Below are 19,019 nucleotides of genomic sequence, written 5' to 3' on the forward strand. Positions count from 1 at the left end.
TAGAACTCTGTAGAATCTACATGTTTTGAATTTACAAAGTCTATTTTTAAAGGCTTAAAGGAAAATGTAATTTGTCCATGCTGCTTTACATGACATAAATTGTTTTCCCTGCCAAACCATCTACAAGTTTATTCCTGTTGTCTGCATTGTCCCGAGTCACAATGTTGAATGCACTACACACTTGGTGTAGGTTCTATGGACTTAAGAGTAGTCTGTTCTCCATTGTGGTATTTAACAAATAACTGAGAATATATTGTTTGCTGAAACTATAAAAAAAATGGTACCTGCTTAACCTTAACTTTTCAAATATAAGAAAAGGAATACGTGATTATAATTCTTCTATTGCGTCTCAATATGGCTGACACATCATGAAGAGAGGGACATGGTGTTTCTCAATGATCTTGAGTTATAGCCCTAATAATTAACTGTGCTAGAAAAGCTGTAGTCTACTCGGAGGCATAGTGGGCATACAGACATTACGGGAAACCTTGTTGTTCTTAAAAATGTTATCTGCTGCTGATGGATGGAGTCTGAGTCCTGGGGAGATGTAAAGAGGTAGAGGAATGGTCAACAGCATCTCCCACTACACAGGGCTGATTTCAGCACCAGCAGTCTGTGTCACTGATTTGAGTCACAGAAATGAAGGAGGAACAGCTTGGATTTTGCAGAGGCAAATTGGGCGTTGAAAACATTTGCCATCAATTGCACTTGAGTATTGTTGCCAGCAAAGAGAATCAAAATCATAAAGGTAAACAAAGAAAACAGAATCTTGAGACGGAGATTTGGGTGGGAGGAAGGGGTTTGATTTGAAGTCAGGACATGGTAGAGAAAGCTCATGTTGATGGCTGCCTGAGGGCCATGAAAAGACAGTCTCCTCGTTTGCATACCCTTGCCAAAGGCCTTTAGTAGAATAACAATGGGGTGGTGGACTGAGGCAAAAGTAAGTACATTCGAGAACAATGGAAAAGAACTTCTACCCAGGAATATTCTTTTATAATTAACTGTACTCACAAGCACATTTTTAAATGTGTAGTTTGTTTCCAGGGTGATTTCATATATACGCTACCAGAACATTTAACTGTCTATATGTAGAAATGCATAGTTATTGCCAAACTTATATTCAGCTAGTAGCATAGTTCTCTGTTGGAACGATCCTTCAATTGTTTAAGATTACATATAAAAGCCGGGCGGTGGTGGCGCACGCCTTTAATCCCAGCACTCGGGAGGCAGAGGCAGGCGGATCTCTGTGAGTACGAGGCCAGCCTGGTCTACAAGAGCTAGTTCCAGGACAGGCTCTAAAAAAAAAAAAAAAAAAAAAAAAAAAAAATGCTACAGAGAAACCCTGTCTCGAAAAACCAAAAAAAGAAAAAAGAAAAAAAAAAGATTACATATAAAAAGTTTAAAATTATATATAAAGAGTCATTCTTATTATTTAGAATTGATGATATAGAAGATAACAAAAATACTTCATTGTTCTTAAAATTAAGAATATACCAAGGTCACATATTTAATATTCTATAAACATATATGTTAAGAATTAGTATGCAAAATGACATGCCTCTATTAATTATTCCTTCCCTATATAAAACAACAGTTTTTGATGTTAGCACCTGACATAATTTGATGAATGTTGTATCCCCAAAATCTTTTGTGCTCAAGACTCAGTCCAACAAGAGCTGAAGCCACGCATTGAGAAGTGATTAGATTATGGGGGCTGAGAACTCACCAGCGCCTTAATTTATTGATGGGGTCATAATATGATGGCATTATATATGGCATGGAAAATAAGAGGCAGGGCCTGGCTGTAGGAAATCTATCACTAAGGGATACCTTTGGAGGACATGTCTGGTCACTCCCCCTTTCTAAGGCTCTTGGCTTCTGGGCTGCCGTGAGCTGAGCAGTTTTCCACTGCTATGGCCTTCATCCATGATGTCTCCTCCTTGCTACGGTCCTAAAAGCGATGTTACAAATACAACACGAATTGCGTGCAAACTGCGAAACTATTGGTCCAAATAGACTCTTCTTTACCGTGTTTAATTGGGCCTCTGTCGCAGTGATGAAGTGTCTAATACAGAACTCAGAGAGACAGATGAAAATGTGGAATTTTCAGTATATCCCATATGAACTCTAATTCCTCATGTCTCCAAGAACAGCCATACTTTTATTTAATTTTTACTTGTACCTATAGAAAATGTTTAATTGAGTGCTTACTATGTAAACTACTGTTCGATCATCTTCATAATACCTCTTGAGAGGCATTGTTCATCCCATCTTACACAATACTGAAGCCCAAAGTGTAAGGGATTGGTCACAATAGACCCTTTTAATTCACAGGTACTGTGGTGATGGTCCTTCTCTTATAAATGGGAAACTCCTAAAACATAGCAATGAGTTTTCCTCAGCTTCTTATACTTGATACTTATAGTTCTCTTATATATTTCCAATAAGTTTGTAATTAAGTTCCATGTCATAGTTGATCTTTCCTTTCCTTAAAGTTTCTTAAGTGGATTAAAAACAAGCTAATGTATTAAATTTGCTTGGCTGCCTATCATTTGGACTCCCTGGCAATAGGATGTGTTTCAGTTTTTAAAATTATAAAGAACAGTGAGGTAGATTGTAAAAATAGATGTTTTTAAGGTATTTTTAAGGTAGTTGTAGGAGTCACAGAAAATGGCATCAAAAGGCCAAAGAATGCATGATGGTAGATCATGTGATCATGTAATCCAGAAGACAAAGAAAGGTGTAATAGGGTCCCATAAGTGGAAATGGTTATGTTTATATATGTATAAAGAGTTATGTTTAGTATAAGAATATATACTTTATACGTAATACCTAAATACTGACCTATATTCCTCTGATGAACTCATATTTTTCATTGAAAGGTAGAGATATAGATAAAGCATGGAAATCCCTAACAAACCTTTTTTTTCCCTGTGAGTTGGGAGTTAAGGAAGAGGCAAGATTTGCTTTGCTGGTTCTCTCATAAGAAGAGATGATGTTTAGTGGATTCACGTAGAAACTTCTCATTACTGTGTTAAATATGTACTGGAAGAACATGGAACACAAATTCGGGGCACAGTTTGGAGCACTGCAGTGTTTTTATCCCATAGAGATGCTGCAAAAGAAAGAAAATGCAATAAGACATTGTATAAAAATAAATGCTTATAACAAATGATTTAATATCTTTATGTTTTAGCCACTAAATATTACAAAGAGTTTATGTAGTATAGGAAAATAAATGGTCATAAGAAATGAAAATATCCCAGTAAAATAATCTAAACCATCTAGGAGGTTAAGTGATACTTGCTCTACAGTCCCTCTATCTTGTTGACCTTGTAGTGTACTTTTAGCTAATGGCTTAGAACAAATAAAACCACTTGAACCATCATTTGTTCAAAATGCATAAATAGAATGTTGCTCATTCTACTGTATAGCTGGCCAGGCTGAGCCAGGATTGTCCCTGAGGCCTTGATACAAGGAGAAAAAAAAACTTAGTTCCTTGCCTAAAACCAGAAACATGTTTAGCAAGGGGAGTGGTGGTCTGTGGGCAAGACCTCACAAGGGGAATGATTTTCTAGATCCCTGAGAACTCAACCGCTCCTTCCTTGAAGGGTTGTGGTGTCAGTCACAAGTCCTTCAGCACTCAACTTGTGACTCACTTAAGACATACTGTGCTACCTTTGTCACCATTTCTTGATTAGCTTTATGATGACTGAATAGCATTATATAATAACTTATGCTTATTATGTATGCTTTTCCTGGAAAGTGTCTATGCAATGCTGTACTCCTTAATAAAGTTGATAGAAATAAAGCGTAGCTTGCTCATGATCCCCTGGCCTTAACTTTTTCCTTTTCTTTCCTTTCCTTTCCTTTCCTTTCCTTTCCTTTCCTTTCCTTTCCTTTCCTTTCCTTTCCTTTTCTTTCCCTTCTCTTCTTCTTCTTCTTCTTCTTCTTCTTCTTCTTCTTCTTCTTCTTCTTCTTCTTCTTCTTCTTCTTCTTCTTCTTCTTCTTCTTCTTCTTCTTCTTCTTCTTCTTCTTCTTCTCTTCCTCCTCCTCCTCCTCTTCCGCCTCCCCTCTTCTCTTCTTTCTTTCTTTCTTTCTTTCTTTCTTTCTTTCTTTCTTTCTTTCTTTCTTTCTTTCTTTCTTTCTTTCTTTCTTTCTTTCCTCCTCCACCTCCTCCTCCTTCTCCTCCTTCTTCTTCTCCATCTTCTTCTTCTTCTTGTCTCCTGGTTCTTCCTCTCAGGAACATATCGCTAAAGAAGGACCTCCAGGTTCTGTTGCTGGGCCATGACAACATATGAATATATCTCACTAGACCGTTTTCTATCACAAGTAATTTCATTCCTTTATTGTTTTTATTGTTTAGGCATGTGCCATCTTGGAATGAGATCAATGTACTGATGACTCTTACACTAATGTGAGGGTGTGTGTGTGTGTGTGTGTGTGTATTGGCTCCTTTGTATTTCTTAGTACCATAATTAGTAAGGACTGACTGCCATTGAAGTAGAACATCAGATTATCATGCACCAATAGTGTCTGTTTTGAAGGACACACATTAATACCCATTGTCTTGCTCTGTTTCCTTTCAGAAATGATGGACTCCAACAATGTGATCACTTTCAATGGTTTGGCCAACAGCTCCAGTTATCACACTTTCCTTTTGGATGAGGAGCGGAGTAGGCTGTATGTTGGAGCAAAGGATCATATATTTTCATTCAACTTGGTGAACATTAAAGATTTTCAAAAGGTAATTCATTCTAATATGTATATATTTCAATTATTTTTAAACACTGAATTTTTTATGACATTCTCCAGTAGCATCAGGACAACTTACAGAACTAAATTTTAAAAGGAATTTTTCCCAGACATATATGAAATGAATGATAACGACATGCAAATAGGTGTAGTAAGCCATAATATCAACAAGGAAGAAATCATAGTATTTTGAATGGCCACTATTAAAAACAAACTTTAGTTTATTCTTCCATCATTATTTATTTATCCAGCCGAATAAAAGTACTATCACCTCTGTTGTATCATGTAACATGTAACCATATATAAAAGGGAGGAGGAGTCATAACAAATTGCATGGCTCTTAATGCCATAATATGGACAATTGTTCTTCTAAAATGAGATTTGCATCCCCTGATCTAAAAATCATATTTCAAGGCATTGGCATCAGATTTCTGCAAGCTTGGTTATTTAGACACAAGGAGGATGCTATTTTTAACTACATTCTTTTAAATTTCTGGCTCACTTCATTAATAAATTCTATGAATTTTAGAGCAAACACAAGTTGACGAGGTAAAAAAGAATTGTTCTGCTGTGTGTATATGCTATACCATAGTCAACCACATTTCCTTAGCTTTCCAGCCTTAATTTCCGGAGACATAAAGCCTTTCTATAGCAGCTTCCATGAGACCTACTGCGTGTGCTTCAGCAAGCACATTTATTGGTACCTGTGGCTCCAGGCATTGATGTGGGGTGCTGAACTCTTCACGAAAAGCACCCTGGATGGTGGCGTCTTAAAAATGAATCAACTACAAAAAAGGGTGTCTTATGGTTTGAGAGCATTTCTTATACAAAAGAAGTACTTATATTTAAATGATCATTTCTTCAGTCTAATGTAACTTTAATATTTTTTATTCTTCTTTTATATGTCACATCCTACCACAGTTTCCACTTCCTACTCCCCTCCTAGACCCTCCCTCAAGCTCTGTCTGCATTCGCTCTTCCCTTCCCTCCAGAAAAGAGCAGGCCTCCCAACAATACTTGTGTATCTTTTTTTTTTTTTTTTTTGGTTTGTTTTTTCGAGACAGGGTTTCCCTGTAGTTTCTAGAGCCTGTCCTGGAACTAGCTCTTGTAGACCAGGCTGGCCTCGAACTCACAGAGATCCACCTGCCTCTGCCTCCCGAGTGCTGGGATTAAAGGCGTGCGCCACCACTGCCCTGCCAGTACTTGTGTATCTTGATATAACTTTTTGTAGCTGTAGAGCCTGAGAACTCTCTCTGTAGACCCGGCTGGTCTTGAATTCACAGGGATCCACCTCTTCTGCCTCCCAAGTGCTGGAATTAGAGGCATGTGCATCTACCGGCTGGCCTTAATAGGACATTAAATCCATCATTCTCCCATTTTTATTATCTAACCACAAACGTTTATAAACATATATACAATAAGCATAAATTTATTTTATAAATTTTGTATTCATACGAAATTACAGTTCAAATATGATATATTTTACCCTAAAACTCTGATGCTAAAACATAACCAGGGTACTTCTATTTCTGATTTTTGAAACAGAGTGTCTTTTAAACATCCTCAGGTAAGAGCACTGGAATGATAAAATGTTTTTGCAAAGATTTCTAAAATGGTCACAAAATGAGGAGAATTTTGGTGCAGATATTCTATCCAAAGGCATCATTCTTTATTAAGAGAATTAGAGACCTAGAACATCTGAAATTTCAGCTTTTTAAATTATCAAGATAGCTTTTGTTATTTTGTAAACCTTATTTTCAGATATTAAAACAGATAGGTACTAGATGATGGATATTAGACTAGCTAGATAGATGATAGATTAGTTAGGTAGATAGATAAAGATAGACAGATGATAAATGATAGATAGAAAGTATGTGATTTCTCAGATTATGTAAATTATGTATATAACATTTTCCTTTAGATATATGTCATAAATTTTACTAATGAAACAAATTGTCTAAAATTTAAAAGAACCAATTCATCAAATCAAATCCCTACAATTTTATAAGTGAGGCAAATCCAAGAGACATATATTTATATAGCATGGGTACAAGTTATCACAGGCCGTAAACTTTTCAGCGCAGACACAACAGTATCTTCTATTAGTTAGACTGTTACTAGCAATAATTGATTCAATGAATAAATGAAAAATTAAAGGTCCTGAGTATTATTATTATTGTTACAGATTTTGCCCTTGAATTTCAAATACATATTCTAAAACGGAATGTCTGCTTTAAAGTTTAAGACATCTCATTAATAAAACAATAATTTTTATTGTTAATTATATCACCTTATTTAAAAGAGTGAACTCAATTTTAACTGACTATTTTTTGCCATGTTTAAATGATCACTAAAACATACCAAATATAAATAAGAATGTGGTGAGCTCTTTAGGACATGCTATGGTATTTATGTATTTAGGACATGCTATCGTATGTCCTAAATAGTTCATGATTTCACAACAATAAAAATAAATGTGTTAACTTAAAGGTGACCACTGAGCCAACCACTCTTTGGGGGTGGGAATACATGGTTGGGTTTTGAGGAATCAGAGAAGGAATGCTTTTCTGAAAATTCTAAGTATAATCCATTTAGTCTCAATGACTAATATGAACAGGAATAAGAAGGGTAGAATTATTAATGACATAGAGTTCTTGCCTAGAATAGACAGGTCTCTGCATTTCATTCTCAGAACCTTTGAAAAAAAGTATAGAATCGTTATAAAGAACAAATATATGGATGGTAAATATCTCATCCAAAAAAGTGCTTGATAGACAACCATGATGACCAGTGTTTCATTGCCTGTGCCCACGTCAAGAATCAGGGTCAAAGAGCACTCCTGTATCTCTAGTTCTTAAGAGACTGAGACAAGAGGATTTCAGTGACTTGCTGCTTAGTTAGTCTAGGCAGATCTATGAGTTCATGGTTCATAGACCCACCCTAGAAATAAGATGGAGAACAATTAAGAAACATTCGCAATCTTGACTTCTGGTGTCCATATACACCTTCATATAAGCACACACACATAGAGTAGGTCATGAGATACCTTAAGTAATAGAGTAGGAAACTAAGACATGGGAAGCAAGCTACATTTGAAGAAAAGAAAAAATGAAATGTAATATGAATATAAAATGTATTTTATTAGTATAGAACAGAAAGAAAAAACACAAAATAAGCTTTAAAATACCTTAGCATATATGTATATAGTTTAAAAACACCTTATACTATACCTATAGTATATATATATATACATAAATATAAATAAAATCTGTAGTTTATGCACAACTTAGCTAGAAGTTCATTGTGATAGTCTATAAATCTTAGTTTACTGTAGGCTAGAGGAACATTATATGTTTTTCTCATCCAGTGTGAACTTCAAATTTAAAAGAAAATCTTTCTGACCTCAGCCACCAACCTGAAAGCAGCTGGGTCGTAGGACTGCACTGCACCTGTAGAATGTCAAGATTCAGAATGACGCTCTGGCTGATAAAGATGATAAACGTACTATTTATAAATGTTTGCACTATGTGACTGCATTATGTGGGACACGTTTGATGTCGATTATAAGTTAGACACAAAGACACATAGGGGCAGAAAATCACCTGAAAGAGAATACGTAAATTAAGAATTCGTTGATAAAAAGTGATGGCACTCTCCTCTTAGACATCATTTTTTGTGCCATGAACTTGGAATGTATTTCTCAAGGCACTGTGTTATTTCAGTGACTCCTACACCCTGGTTTACAACTCTGCCACATTTGGTGTTCCAGTTCCCGGGGTGAAAATCTCAAACTTTGCCGGAGCTTGTGACCATTCGCAGTGAATTATCTTGAGGCTTCAGATGAGTGGCGATCAATCATCCCGAGGCTGAAAGCTTTCCCGCACGCATAAATAATACACTGCCACTGACCCTGGATTTTTATTTAATGCATGACATTCCCCCCTGGCACGAGCAAATATTACTTGAAGAGAAAACTGAGGGAAGAGGAATAAATTCTTCTGCCCAGTACAGATAAGGAAGAGTCAGCGAAATTGTTCTTGGAATTTGTAAATTTTTATACAAAAGTTTCAATGAGAGTATTGGTATAGAGAAGATATAGTCTACTGCATAAGAACCGCCAGTCACACTTATTGTGACCAGATTAGCAAAAAGAAGAATTAAAACACACATGAGAACACTTAACTAGGTTAGGTTTTGAGTGACTTTTGTTATTTTGTTTTAGCAGGACACTGTCTTGCCACGTAGTCCTGGCTTTCTTGGCTTACTATGCGCCTGTAGCTTTGTCTGGCCGGACTCACTCTGTATATGTAGCATAATCAAGCCCTAAACTCACTTTTTATGTGTAGGCTTTGTATATGTACTGAATATATACATATATACATATATATACATATACACATGCACACACATATACACAGTACTACCTGTGTATAGTGATATATATATATATATATATATATATATATATATATATATATATATATATATATATATACAGGTAGCACTGAGCGGCCTAATTCACTATGTAAATGAAACTCTGGCTGGCTGGCCTGGTTTACTATGAATATGTAACCCTGGCTTATTCTACTATGTGTATGTAGACTAGCCTGGCCTTGAACTCAAGATATATGAAACCCAGGCAAGACTTTTTGGCTCAGCATCCCAAGTACTAGGATTACAACTAAGGAACACCATGCCCAGTCAAAGAAGCTGTTTTGTAGAGCTACATTTTTTTGTTTCCACTTATATCTTCTCAAAACATATGTTGTTATTCTTAAATATTGTTTATTTTTGAGTGGAGAGAGAGAGAGAGAGAGAGAGAGAGAGAGAGAGAGAGAGAGAGAGAGAGAGAGAGCAAAAGAGAAAAATGACATTGTAAGCTGTGTTTTCCAAACATTTCAGGTCTCACTTTAGCGTGCCATTCTGGAATTTGGTTCAGAGAAATAGTTTCAGAGTTTCCTAGCATTAAATTTTGAAAACCACTGCTTCATGATAATATTGAGAAATTTGGAAGAGCATGAGGAAGCTCTCTGCCAAATTTCACCTAGATCCTCCTATTTTCCAGTTGGACCTTTCTTTCCCACGCAGGGTAGCAACTCTTTCCACACTGCAGTCTTCCTTCTATCGATCATATTAATTGATTTCCAACTCTAATTTCATACAGAGCCAAAAATAGTGGATAGGTGAAGAATGCATGACTTCAGTACACAAAAATTCATTAGCTATTGTTCAAAGAAAGAAAGAAAAAAATTTGAGCTATTCCTCCATGTAGTATTTATTTCCCTTTTGTCCCAAACAAATACAAAAAGATTAAATAAAATACTGACGAATTTAATTGGCCTAAAAAATGATTCTTCTCTGTTCTTAGATTGTGTGGCCAGTGTCTTATACCAGAAGAGATGAATGCAAATGGGCTGGCAAAGATATCCAGGTAAGCATTAATCTGCTAAAGTGCTGGAATCATTTCTTAAGTAATATATGATTAGATGATCTCCTCTTCTTTTGAAGATCAGCCTTTGCTTATGTACTTAACTTCTGGAAGAATAAGTGATATTATTCTATTATGTGAACATACACAGTTTTATATAAAGAAAATAAGATTTAAAATATAATTTTAATAGTGATTTACATATGAGGAAATTAGCTAGCAAAATGTGATATTGTATCATACAAATTTATATGAATTAACAAATGATTTGTGCAGGTAGAGCTGAATTTGTCAGTTGATAGCAATCATACTTGTTCCTCTTGAGTGATGGCTTTTTTTCCTGTGTCATTATTATGAGATTACCTTTCTTTATTTTGCACGTTACATTCTGTTTTTCTTTCATTTTTCTCTATGGTTTTTTTTTTTGTTGCTTGTCTTTCACCCCTTCCTTTTATTTTCCAAATAAATATTTAAAAACCACCATGCAGCTTACAGTATTCTAGATACTGTGGAATCAAACATTATTATGTAATGCTAGAAGGGTTTTACCCTTTACCATTAGGTAAGTTTCCTTTACCTAAGGCTATTTCTTCTTTAGGTAAACTGTTAATAAATTTAAGTTGACAATATGTTAGAAGTATAGCTTGAAATCTGAACAAAACCATAAAAAATAGTTTAAATGCATCAATAAAAAGATTACCATAAGTTCATTATAAATTATGTATTCGATTTTGTGCTTTATCGATGTTTCAGAATAACTAAAACACAAGGAACTATCTAAAGGTCTCATCTATTTTAAATACCAGCATGTAGAAAGAATTCATGCTGCATGTTTCCTAAGACACACATCTGTCTGTAAGCAGTTATCAAACGACAATCTGCTTGTCAGCCCTTCCTAAAATATAGAGGATTTGCATTCACTGGGAAATCAGTGAATTCCTTGTCCCCTGCTGGAGGAAGATGGATTGAGGAACAAAAAGCACAGAAATCACCATCCTTGATGTATCTGTTTATTAACAGACACTGGAAATCTGTCATTGCAAATTACCTGCCAAATACAGGCAGTATATGAAAAATTAATTGTGAAACTATTTAGAGGTGCCAAGGACTACTCAGCTGGATTTGTAGATGGGAGGAGAAAGCGGAATTCAGTCAGAATACATGGACAGGTAGAGATTTACAGTCAGGAAGTAGGATGAGCGTTGGAGAGGGTTGCTGTGATAAAACTCCTAGATTAAAAGGAATTCTCACGAATGAGTTTGCAGGAGTGTTTCTGAGGACAAACCAGAGCGATAAGCACACAGGGTTAAGGAGTAGTGAAGTAGATGAGACATTAGGGACCAAGGATGTTTCATTAAACTTTCTAACAGGATTTTTGCTAAAACTAAACAATACAGAGATGAACAAAGAAATCTTGAGTGGACACTTCAGAGAAACCTGAATGGAGTTAGATCAGAATATTCATGATTATGATTAAAGAAAATCACCATTACCAGGCAGACAATCTACTAATGCCTTGCCAAAAGTGTCATTTCAAAATGATCCAAGTGCACATCTGTACATTATAACCTCTGCTTAATAGTCATCATATAGAAGAATAAATGCCTTAAAATGAAAAAAAGAAGTCAGAGTCTGATAATTATAAACTATAATATCCTATTTACTAGACCAGCAAATAAATTCAGAGTACTCATTCAAAACCAATTCATTTATTTTTTTCTACCATTTTAAGTTTTACATAAGAAATTAAATTTTAAAATGATTTTTCTGAAATAAGAAGATGAATTGGTTGCTAAGGTATCTATGACGGAAGCAACGGGCAACAGAGATTGGATCCCAGTAGCTCAAAGCAAGAGCCCAAGAGGCAGAGAGCTCCTAGAATCTGGGCGGTGGTGGGTAAGAAAGGCAGATACTTAAACCTCATTGGACATCTGGCTTCTGAGATCAGGTTCAGTGTGAGACCCAATGTCAAACAACGAAGATGGAGAGCAATGGAGGAGACCCTGATGTGGACCACGGTCCTTCCTTTGTACAAGTACCAGCATGTGAGCATATCTACATACACAGGTGCTCATGTGCACATAACAATCACTCTCAATGCACACCAACACGTGAGTATATCTCCACCCACAGGTGCTCCTGTGTACAATAACGAACACTCTCAGTGCACACCAACACGTGAGCATATCTCCACACACAGGTGCTCCTGTGTACAATAACGAACACTCTCAGTGCACACCAACAGCACAGGAATGACAAGGAAAATCTGATGTGGAATTCTTCCACAAGGCAGAGCTGACCACCACTAGTGCTGTGGCTAGAATCACTCTCCTCTGGACTCGTGGAGACATTAACTCCAGGAACAAATAATTTGCAGGTGGACTTACTATGAAAATGAGACATTATTTATTAGTAAATTAATGCTGAATACGGAACAAAAGTGGTGTCTTGTTATTATTGATATATGTAACGGAGTTCTATACAGTGAGTGAAAACTTTGATTTAGTCTTCTTTTATGGTCTGGACCACAGTAGTGGTCTATGCTTATCAAATTGTTTTTGTCAGAACAGTGAAGCTAATAATACTTGTCTGACAAGTTACCTAAATTTTATACTAAATGCAATGACAAAGTATTGAGTAGATTCGGCTACATGAATGAATCAGTACATTCGGTTCTCATGGTGGAAGAATATTCTATTGAACTTTTGTAAGGTTTCCAAAGTAATTCATCTCAACCTCTCTCTCTCTCTCTCTCTCTCTCTCTCTCTCTGTCTGTCTCTCTATCTCTTCTCTCCCTCCCTCTCTTTTTCCTCCCTCCCTCCTGACATGTGAGATTTGACTTCTTGCTCACATGCAATTATTTCAGCTACTACAAAACTCACAACCTCACATCCTCGCGGTGTCCTGATGCATAATATAATCTTAAATTCAGAAGTGCATCTGTAGGTGACCAACCTCAGACTTTCAAAGTTTGTTACAAATGTTTGTGGATCTTATAGAATGAAAAAACAATTAATAGTGGACTTTGCCATTTCTAGTGCTCTGTGCTGGTGGCCCCTGATTGGTTGGCAGACATAAGCACACTGAGGTCCACCCATTCTCTAAAGTTAACAAATTCAAAGTAGGAATTGGTGGTCTAACTGACACTAGGAAGATCAGTGAATCCTAGCAGTATACCGAGTATGCATTTTCATATTTTTATATGCTTTAGTAAGGCAATTTCTTGTGAATTCTTAATTATCCCCAGTTATTTTTACTTAATAAAATAAAAACACAATGATTTTATTTCAATGAGATGTTTTTATTGTAGTTCTGCTTAACATTCAAATATGTCCCATACTATTCTGATTAATTCATCTGGCTGTTTAATACTGACTTTTCTTGTCTAGATATTAAAAGTACATTTATGCAAAGAGAATATTTTTAAATTGATCTTTTGTTGTTCAACCTCATTTAGGCACTATCACAATGTATATATTGCTTAATGGACACACTATTTTTATTATTTTTAGACTTGAATTTACATATCCGTTCCCCAATCTTTTTCTTTACATATGATTTTGAGATAGAGAATAGATGACTTGCTAAGATTTGCAATGTTTTTCTCTTGATAAACATAAGCAAAAACCATTATTATTTTAAGAACTAATATAAATAACTAATCTGAAAGAAAGATTGAGAGGAAAGAGTATATTTCATTCAACACCTGATTTGTGCAGGAACCCTTGGGCAGTTTCGTGGAAATTCTGTACTGTATCTTGAGGAATAGCAGTCAGTGGGGATTTGCGGACAGTAATTCTTTTCAAAGTGCTCTCGCAATGCTGGAAACCACAAGGATGAAGTCTGTGGGCGTGGAGCCATCAGGACCTCGAGATAGAATGGGAATCACAATAAAAACTGACCTTCACATTTGCAAAAATAGTAAACCATAATTTCCTTGTGTGTGCTCTGTGGTTTCTAAAATGTGGGCCACCCTTTCCTCTCTGGTTGTTGCCACAAGTCCCTTGGAAATACAACATCTTGAAACAAACCATCTTGGAAAAGTACTGTCTTCTCAGTCCTCAATTCAGTGTGGAACGCAGGAGGAAAAGTCAAACAAAAAAGTTGGTAATATTATACACCTTGAGAATATAGCATTCTAAAAGTGGCCAAAAGAATGCTTGATTTCTGTCTGAAATTGTATCATCATGCATAAGTAACCACATGCTTTTACACTGAGCCGGCATAACTTCTGCTTCTGGATATAGCCTCAGATGGAAAAGTAGCCATATCCCTACTCTCCTGTGCCTTTGGGAAGATTCAACCCCATAACTCTGCTACAATTCACAACACACATATATTAACAGCAACTATTGCACAGAGTGAAGGCTTTGGTAAAGCAACTAGTCGTCTCTCTCTCTCTCTCTCTCTCTCTCTCTCTCTCTCTCTCTCACACACACACACACACACACACACACACACACACACTCAACCATTTGGGTAAGTTGTCATTCATGTGTTAGTAAATGACATGTCTTACAACATTAATCTGAGCTTAAGGTTCTTCTTTTACAAAAGCAAACAGAGCTTGTAAACCACGCCGTTCTGTTATTACACCTCTTTCCTTGAAGTGCCAGGGCTTAACTATAACATCTCTGCAATATTTCCAGTAGAGGTATAACACAATCAGAACCTATTATTAGAGAGATGATAAAATATCTAATATATTTGGCATTAAAACGGTAAACTAATGAGAAAAATAAAATATGATCTGTGTCTGTTGACTTCTGCATTCTCCTCTCGTTTTCTGATATTGCCAAGGCGTTAAATGCAATGTGTTATTCGCAGTATGTTTCTCTGGGTGGCTTAACTTTCTTGACCATACTTTGCAAATGCAAAATGAATTTGTGCTAAGCTGGTGAAAGAATCTGTTTTGAATCAATAGCTCTCTGAATCCTCTTTGTTTATCCTACTAACCCATCTCTCTTTGCACTGTTTCAATAAAACCAAATGGCAACCGTATGACTGCTAGAAATATTTTGAACATCATTGGAAATCAAAATTTCAACCATCTGAGTGGGAACCAAAAGGAGCAGATTCTCGGAATTCTTTCCCAGATACGATTCAGAGAGTAGCACCGTGCACCTGGACCACGGGCGGCAGATTTTGGGAGCTTCTTTTCCCTTTCTTAACTGTAATGAGCATTTGCAGCTATAGTGCAGAATAGCAATGCCAAAGTGACTCAGCTGGTAGGACCTGAACAGCATTAATTTTTGACAAATAACACAGTTGAAATCTTACTTGTATCATACATGTTGAAGGTGATATGCCAAAATGCCCACTTTTGCTTAATATTTTGAAGTTTGGAGGCTTGCTAAAATTTTGCCAGTGGGATACAGCTTTTTTTTATTTTGAAGACTGTAAAAATTATAAGGGCTGATTAAATATCAAAACATCCGTGTATATTTGTCTCACATTTTCATCTGAGTGATGGCATTGATTGCCTATGTCACAGGTTGTTTTCAACTGTGATTTTGGAGTTAAGAGCCTTGGAAAATTAATTCCCCCACAGAAGCCAGTAATTGGTTTCAAACAGCCTTGAGAGATAAGAGTAGCTTCCTTCTCCAGAGTTAGGCACTAGACAAGTTAGTGACTAGACAAGGAGTGTACCTGTAGGTGGGGGACACTCCTACATTTCCCGGCTGCCCAAACCCCAAATAATCACAGAGAAACTGTATTAATAGCAATACTGTTTGCCAATAGCTTAAACATATGTCTAGGTAGCATCTTATCTAACTCAACCATCTTAAAACATTAAGATTAATTTAACTATAACTTGTCGTCTATAAGACCATCCACTCTTGCCAGGTATTACGTGGCCCTCTGCTCAGTGCCATGATGGAACTGTATAAAAGATGTGCTATTATTACTATTGCATTCTATGGTTAATAAGGGCATTATCTATGGCTTGGGAACCATATATATTTTGCAGCCATATTGATTATAGTTTTTGTTGACAATGAAGATGATCTTACAATTGATATTCTGTTTCTCACATGCCATATAATGTATATAAATGGATTTCAAATTCCATCCATGGATACATTGACCATCACATTGTAGATTTAACCTTGACTTTAACAATGTTTTCCTTAAAGATAATAAGCTATGTCTTAAGCTAAATATGCTATAGTCAACTTTAGACTCCTTTTAAATTTAATTTGATTCAAAAATTAAAATAAGAATAATTACCATCACATCTGCAAAATGTCATTAAAATTACCTAAAGTCTGTTTGCCTCATTTAATGTTAGTGTTGACATACTACTTTTAATGAGACGTTGGGAAGAAATGTGATGCAAACGTTATTCTTTTTTAAAAATGTAGTTATTAGTATCAGAGGATATTAATTTTATCTTTAATATGTTAAGAAGACAATATTGAGGAAACTTCTCAGTAATATTTAAGTAAGAGCTGAATATATTAAGTATATTTTATTTTACCATATACTACAAGATATTAAATATAGATTATATTTGTACATATATGTTCATATTTATATATGCCATTGTGATGTGCTAAAATAATTGTTTTCTAGCAACATGTGGTAATTTCAAAAGTATTATGATTTTTTATTCTATACATCAGTATACACTTATGAAAGGATGAACCATCATATAAATAAATTATTATCAACTAATGATTATGTGTGTGGGAAGTAAATAGGTCAACTCTCTTATCAGCTTTTAGGCAGGCATTTTGAAATGAGTTATTCTGTTGTAATAAGATATCCAACAGCTAGGATTTCTTCAGAGGGCAGACAAATAACTGGTATATAGAAAGGATTTTATTAAAGATTCCAAACTTGACACAATGGTAGGATGTGGTAAAGAATCTACGGAAGGGTAGCTACTGCTTCTGACTCATACACAGCACCTGAATGAGCTGGAGGATGCTGGAATTGGTGTAAGAGAAGAGAGCTAAAGTCAAGTAGACAAAAAAAGTGTCAAGGAGGATCAGGGACTACTTTTCACTACATCAGCTTCTTTTTAGTCAATTGATGGAAGGAGAAGCTTAAGAAGAGGTCTCTTTTTTGCCATTCAACTAGACAAAGATGAAGGCAAGATCTCAGGTCTTGTAAAAGAAAACTATGGAACTAAACAAGGATGAAGACAAGATCTCAGGTCTTGTAGAAGTGAAACGTGGAACTACACAAGGATGAAGCCACGTTCTTAGGTATTGTAAGAGAAAAAAATGGGACTAAACAAGGATGAAGCTAAGATCTCAGGTCTTATAGAAGTGGAACATGCAGCGAGACAAGGATGAAGACAGGATCTCAGGTCTTGAAGTAAAATGTGAGGCCTGGAAAAGGGAGTGAGTTTCCAATATGCTTGGGAGAACATGCTCACAAGAAGTCAACAGTGTAGAGCCTTGAAGGCAAACTTCCTAGACGAGCAACCTTGCCCAAACCACGGGAAAGCCTAGGAAATGTAATCCAGCTTCCTGAGTGGATCTAGTGCAACTCCTGTATGGCTGTTGAAAACCAATGTCTGGTTTGTGTTGTTACTGTTGTTTGTTTGTCTGTCTTGTTTTGTTCTGTTCTGTATTTTCTGCTTATCTAACTGATGACCAGAGGCTCCCACTATCTCAAGAGTTGGTGTACTTGAGAGTCATTTCCTGTGGGAATAGTAGATGAGTACTGTTTAGCTCCAAGTGTGGGTTTCAGGTCAGTAAAGTATGTCTTCATCAGGAATGAACAACTGACACTTGAGTTGTTGGTCTAAGGTCTGGGATGGTATAGGCTGCAGAACAGTGTGAGAGATAGGCAGTCTGGAAACAGTCAAAACAACATAAACATGCGTATTCTAAGAAAGGATAACCATAGGTCATGGTGGTGCAGACTTTTAACCCCAACACACAGCAAGCAAAGACTGGGGATCTCTATAAGTCTGAAGCCAGTATGGTCCAGGTAGTGAGTTTCAGGGTAGCCAGGGCTATGTGTAGAAAAGACAAACAAACAAACAAACAGTCCAAAATGAGAAATGAATAACAAATTAACGAATACGTTCAGTCACTCTGTTGGGATGTATCATTAATACCAGGTTTAGTGGAGGAAAGTGAAGCTCAAGGATCTCAAATAACTTCCTCCAGTCACGCAGAAAAGGGAAGATGACATGGGTAATTCCAGCCCATGGCTCACTGATGGATACAAATAACTATCCCAATACCGTTTCTATTTTATATTTATAACTTTGTTTGATTTGACACTAAGATTATCTGAACTTTATTGAGAGGATATTTCATACTCTTAAAGAAAGCAAAATTGTCATTGAACGTGAATAAATGTCAACAAATTTGAAATTTCTCAAGTATAATTGTAAAAAGAAATTATTTCTACAAGTATATATGTATATATTAGCATGTATCTATGTATATATGCATTGATACACATGAACATACATGTGTGAAAATATTTTGTTATTCTAAATTATTTGAAATTATTACTTGTTTAAAAAGCTGGAAAAATGAAAGTTGTGAAATACATCTTTGACATCTAATTTATATGAAGTAAAAACCTTAATTTAGCTAACCAAAAGCAGAACTGTTCCACTATCTTTGTATTAATTTGGCTAAAGATTTTAAACCTAGTAACTATAAATGTCTTTTGGCCGAGCCCCTTATATCTTCACCTAACCAACACGCCTACAATCTCTTTTGTGTTCGCGTTTGTTCCCTAGGACACCGTAACACAAACCCACATGGTAGCCAGAAACAAGTGACACTTATTTTGTCCCAGTCATGTGAAAAAAAGTGAAGCAAGAGAAGGGGTGGCTTTGAAGCCCTCCCCTTGGCTCGGC

At 36.0% G+C, this 19,019-nt stretch overlaps 1 protein-coding gene across 1 annotated transcript in view; it reads left to right on the plus strand.

Moving 5' to 3' along the window:
• Nucleotides 1–19,019, plus strand: part of Sema3a (semaphorin 3A) — a 200,370-nt gene that overhangs the window by 51,628 nt on the left and 129,723 nt on the right. Inside the window, exons 2-3 of the mRNA XM_038315387.1 lie at nt 4,590–4,747; nt 10,124–10,186. Coding sequence (XP_038171315.1) covers nt 4,590–4,747; nt 10,124–10,186 — 221 coding nt within the window. The remainder of the gene's footprint in view (nt 1–4,589; nt 4,748–10,123; nt 10,187–19,019) is intronic.

This window comes from Arvicola amphibius, chromosome 18 (genome assembly GCF_903992535.2).
Source record: "Arvicola amphibius chromosome 18, mArvAmp1.2, whole genome shotgun sequence".
Taxonomy (NCBI): domain Eukaryota; kingdom Metazoa; phylum Chordata; class Mammalia; order Rodentia; family Cricetidae; genus Arvicola; species Arvicola amphibius.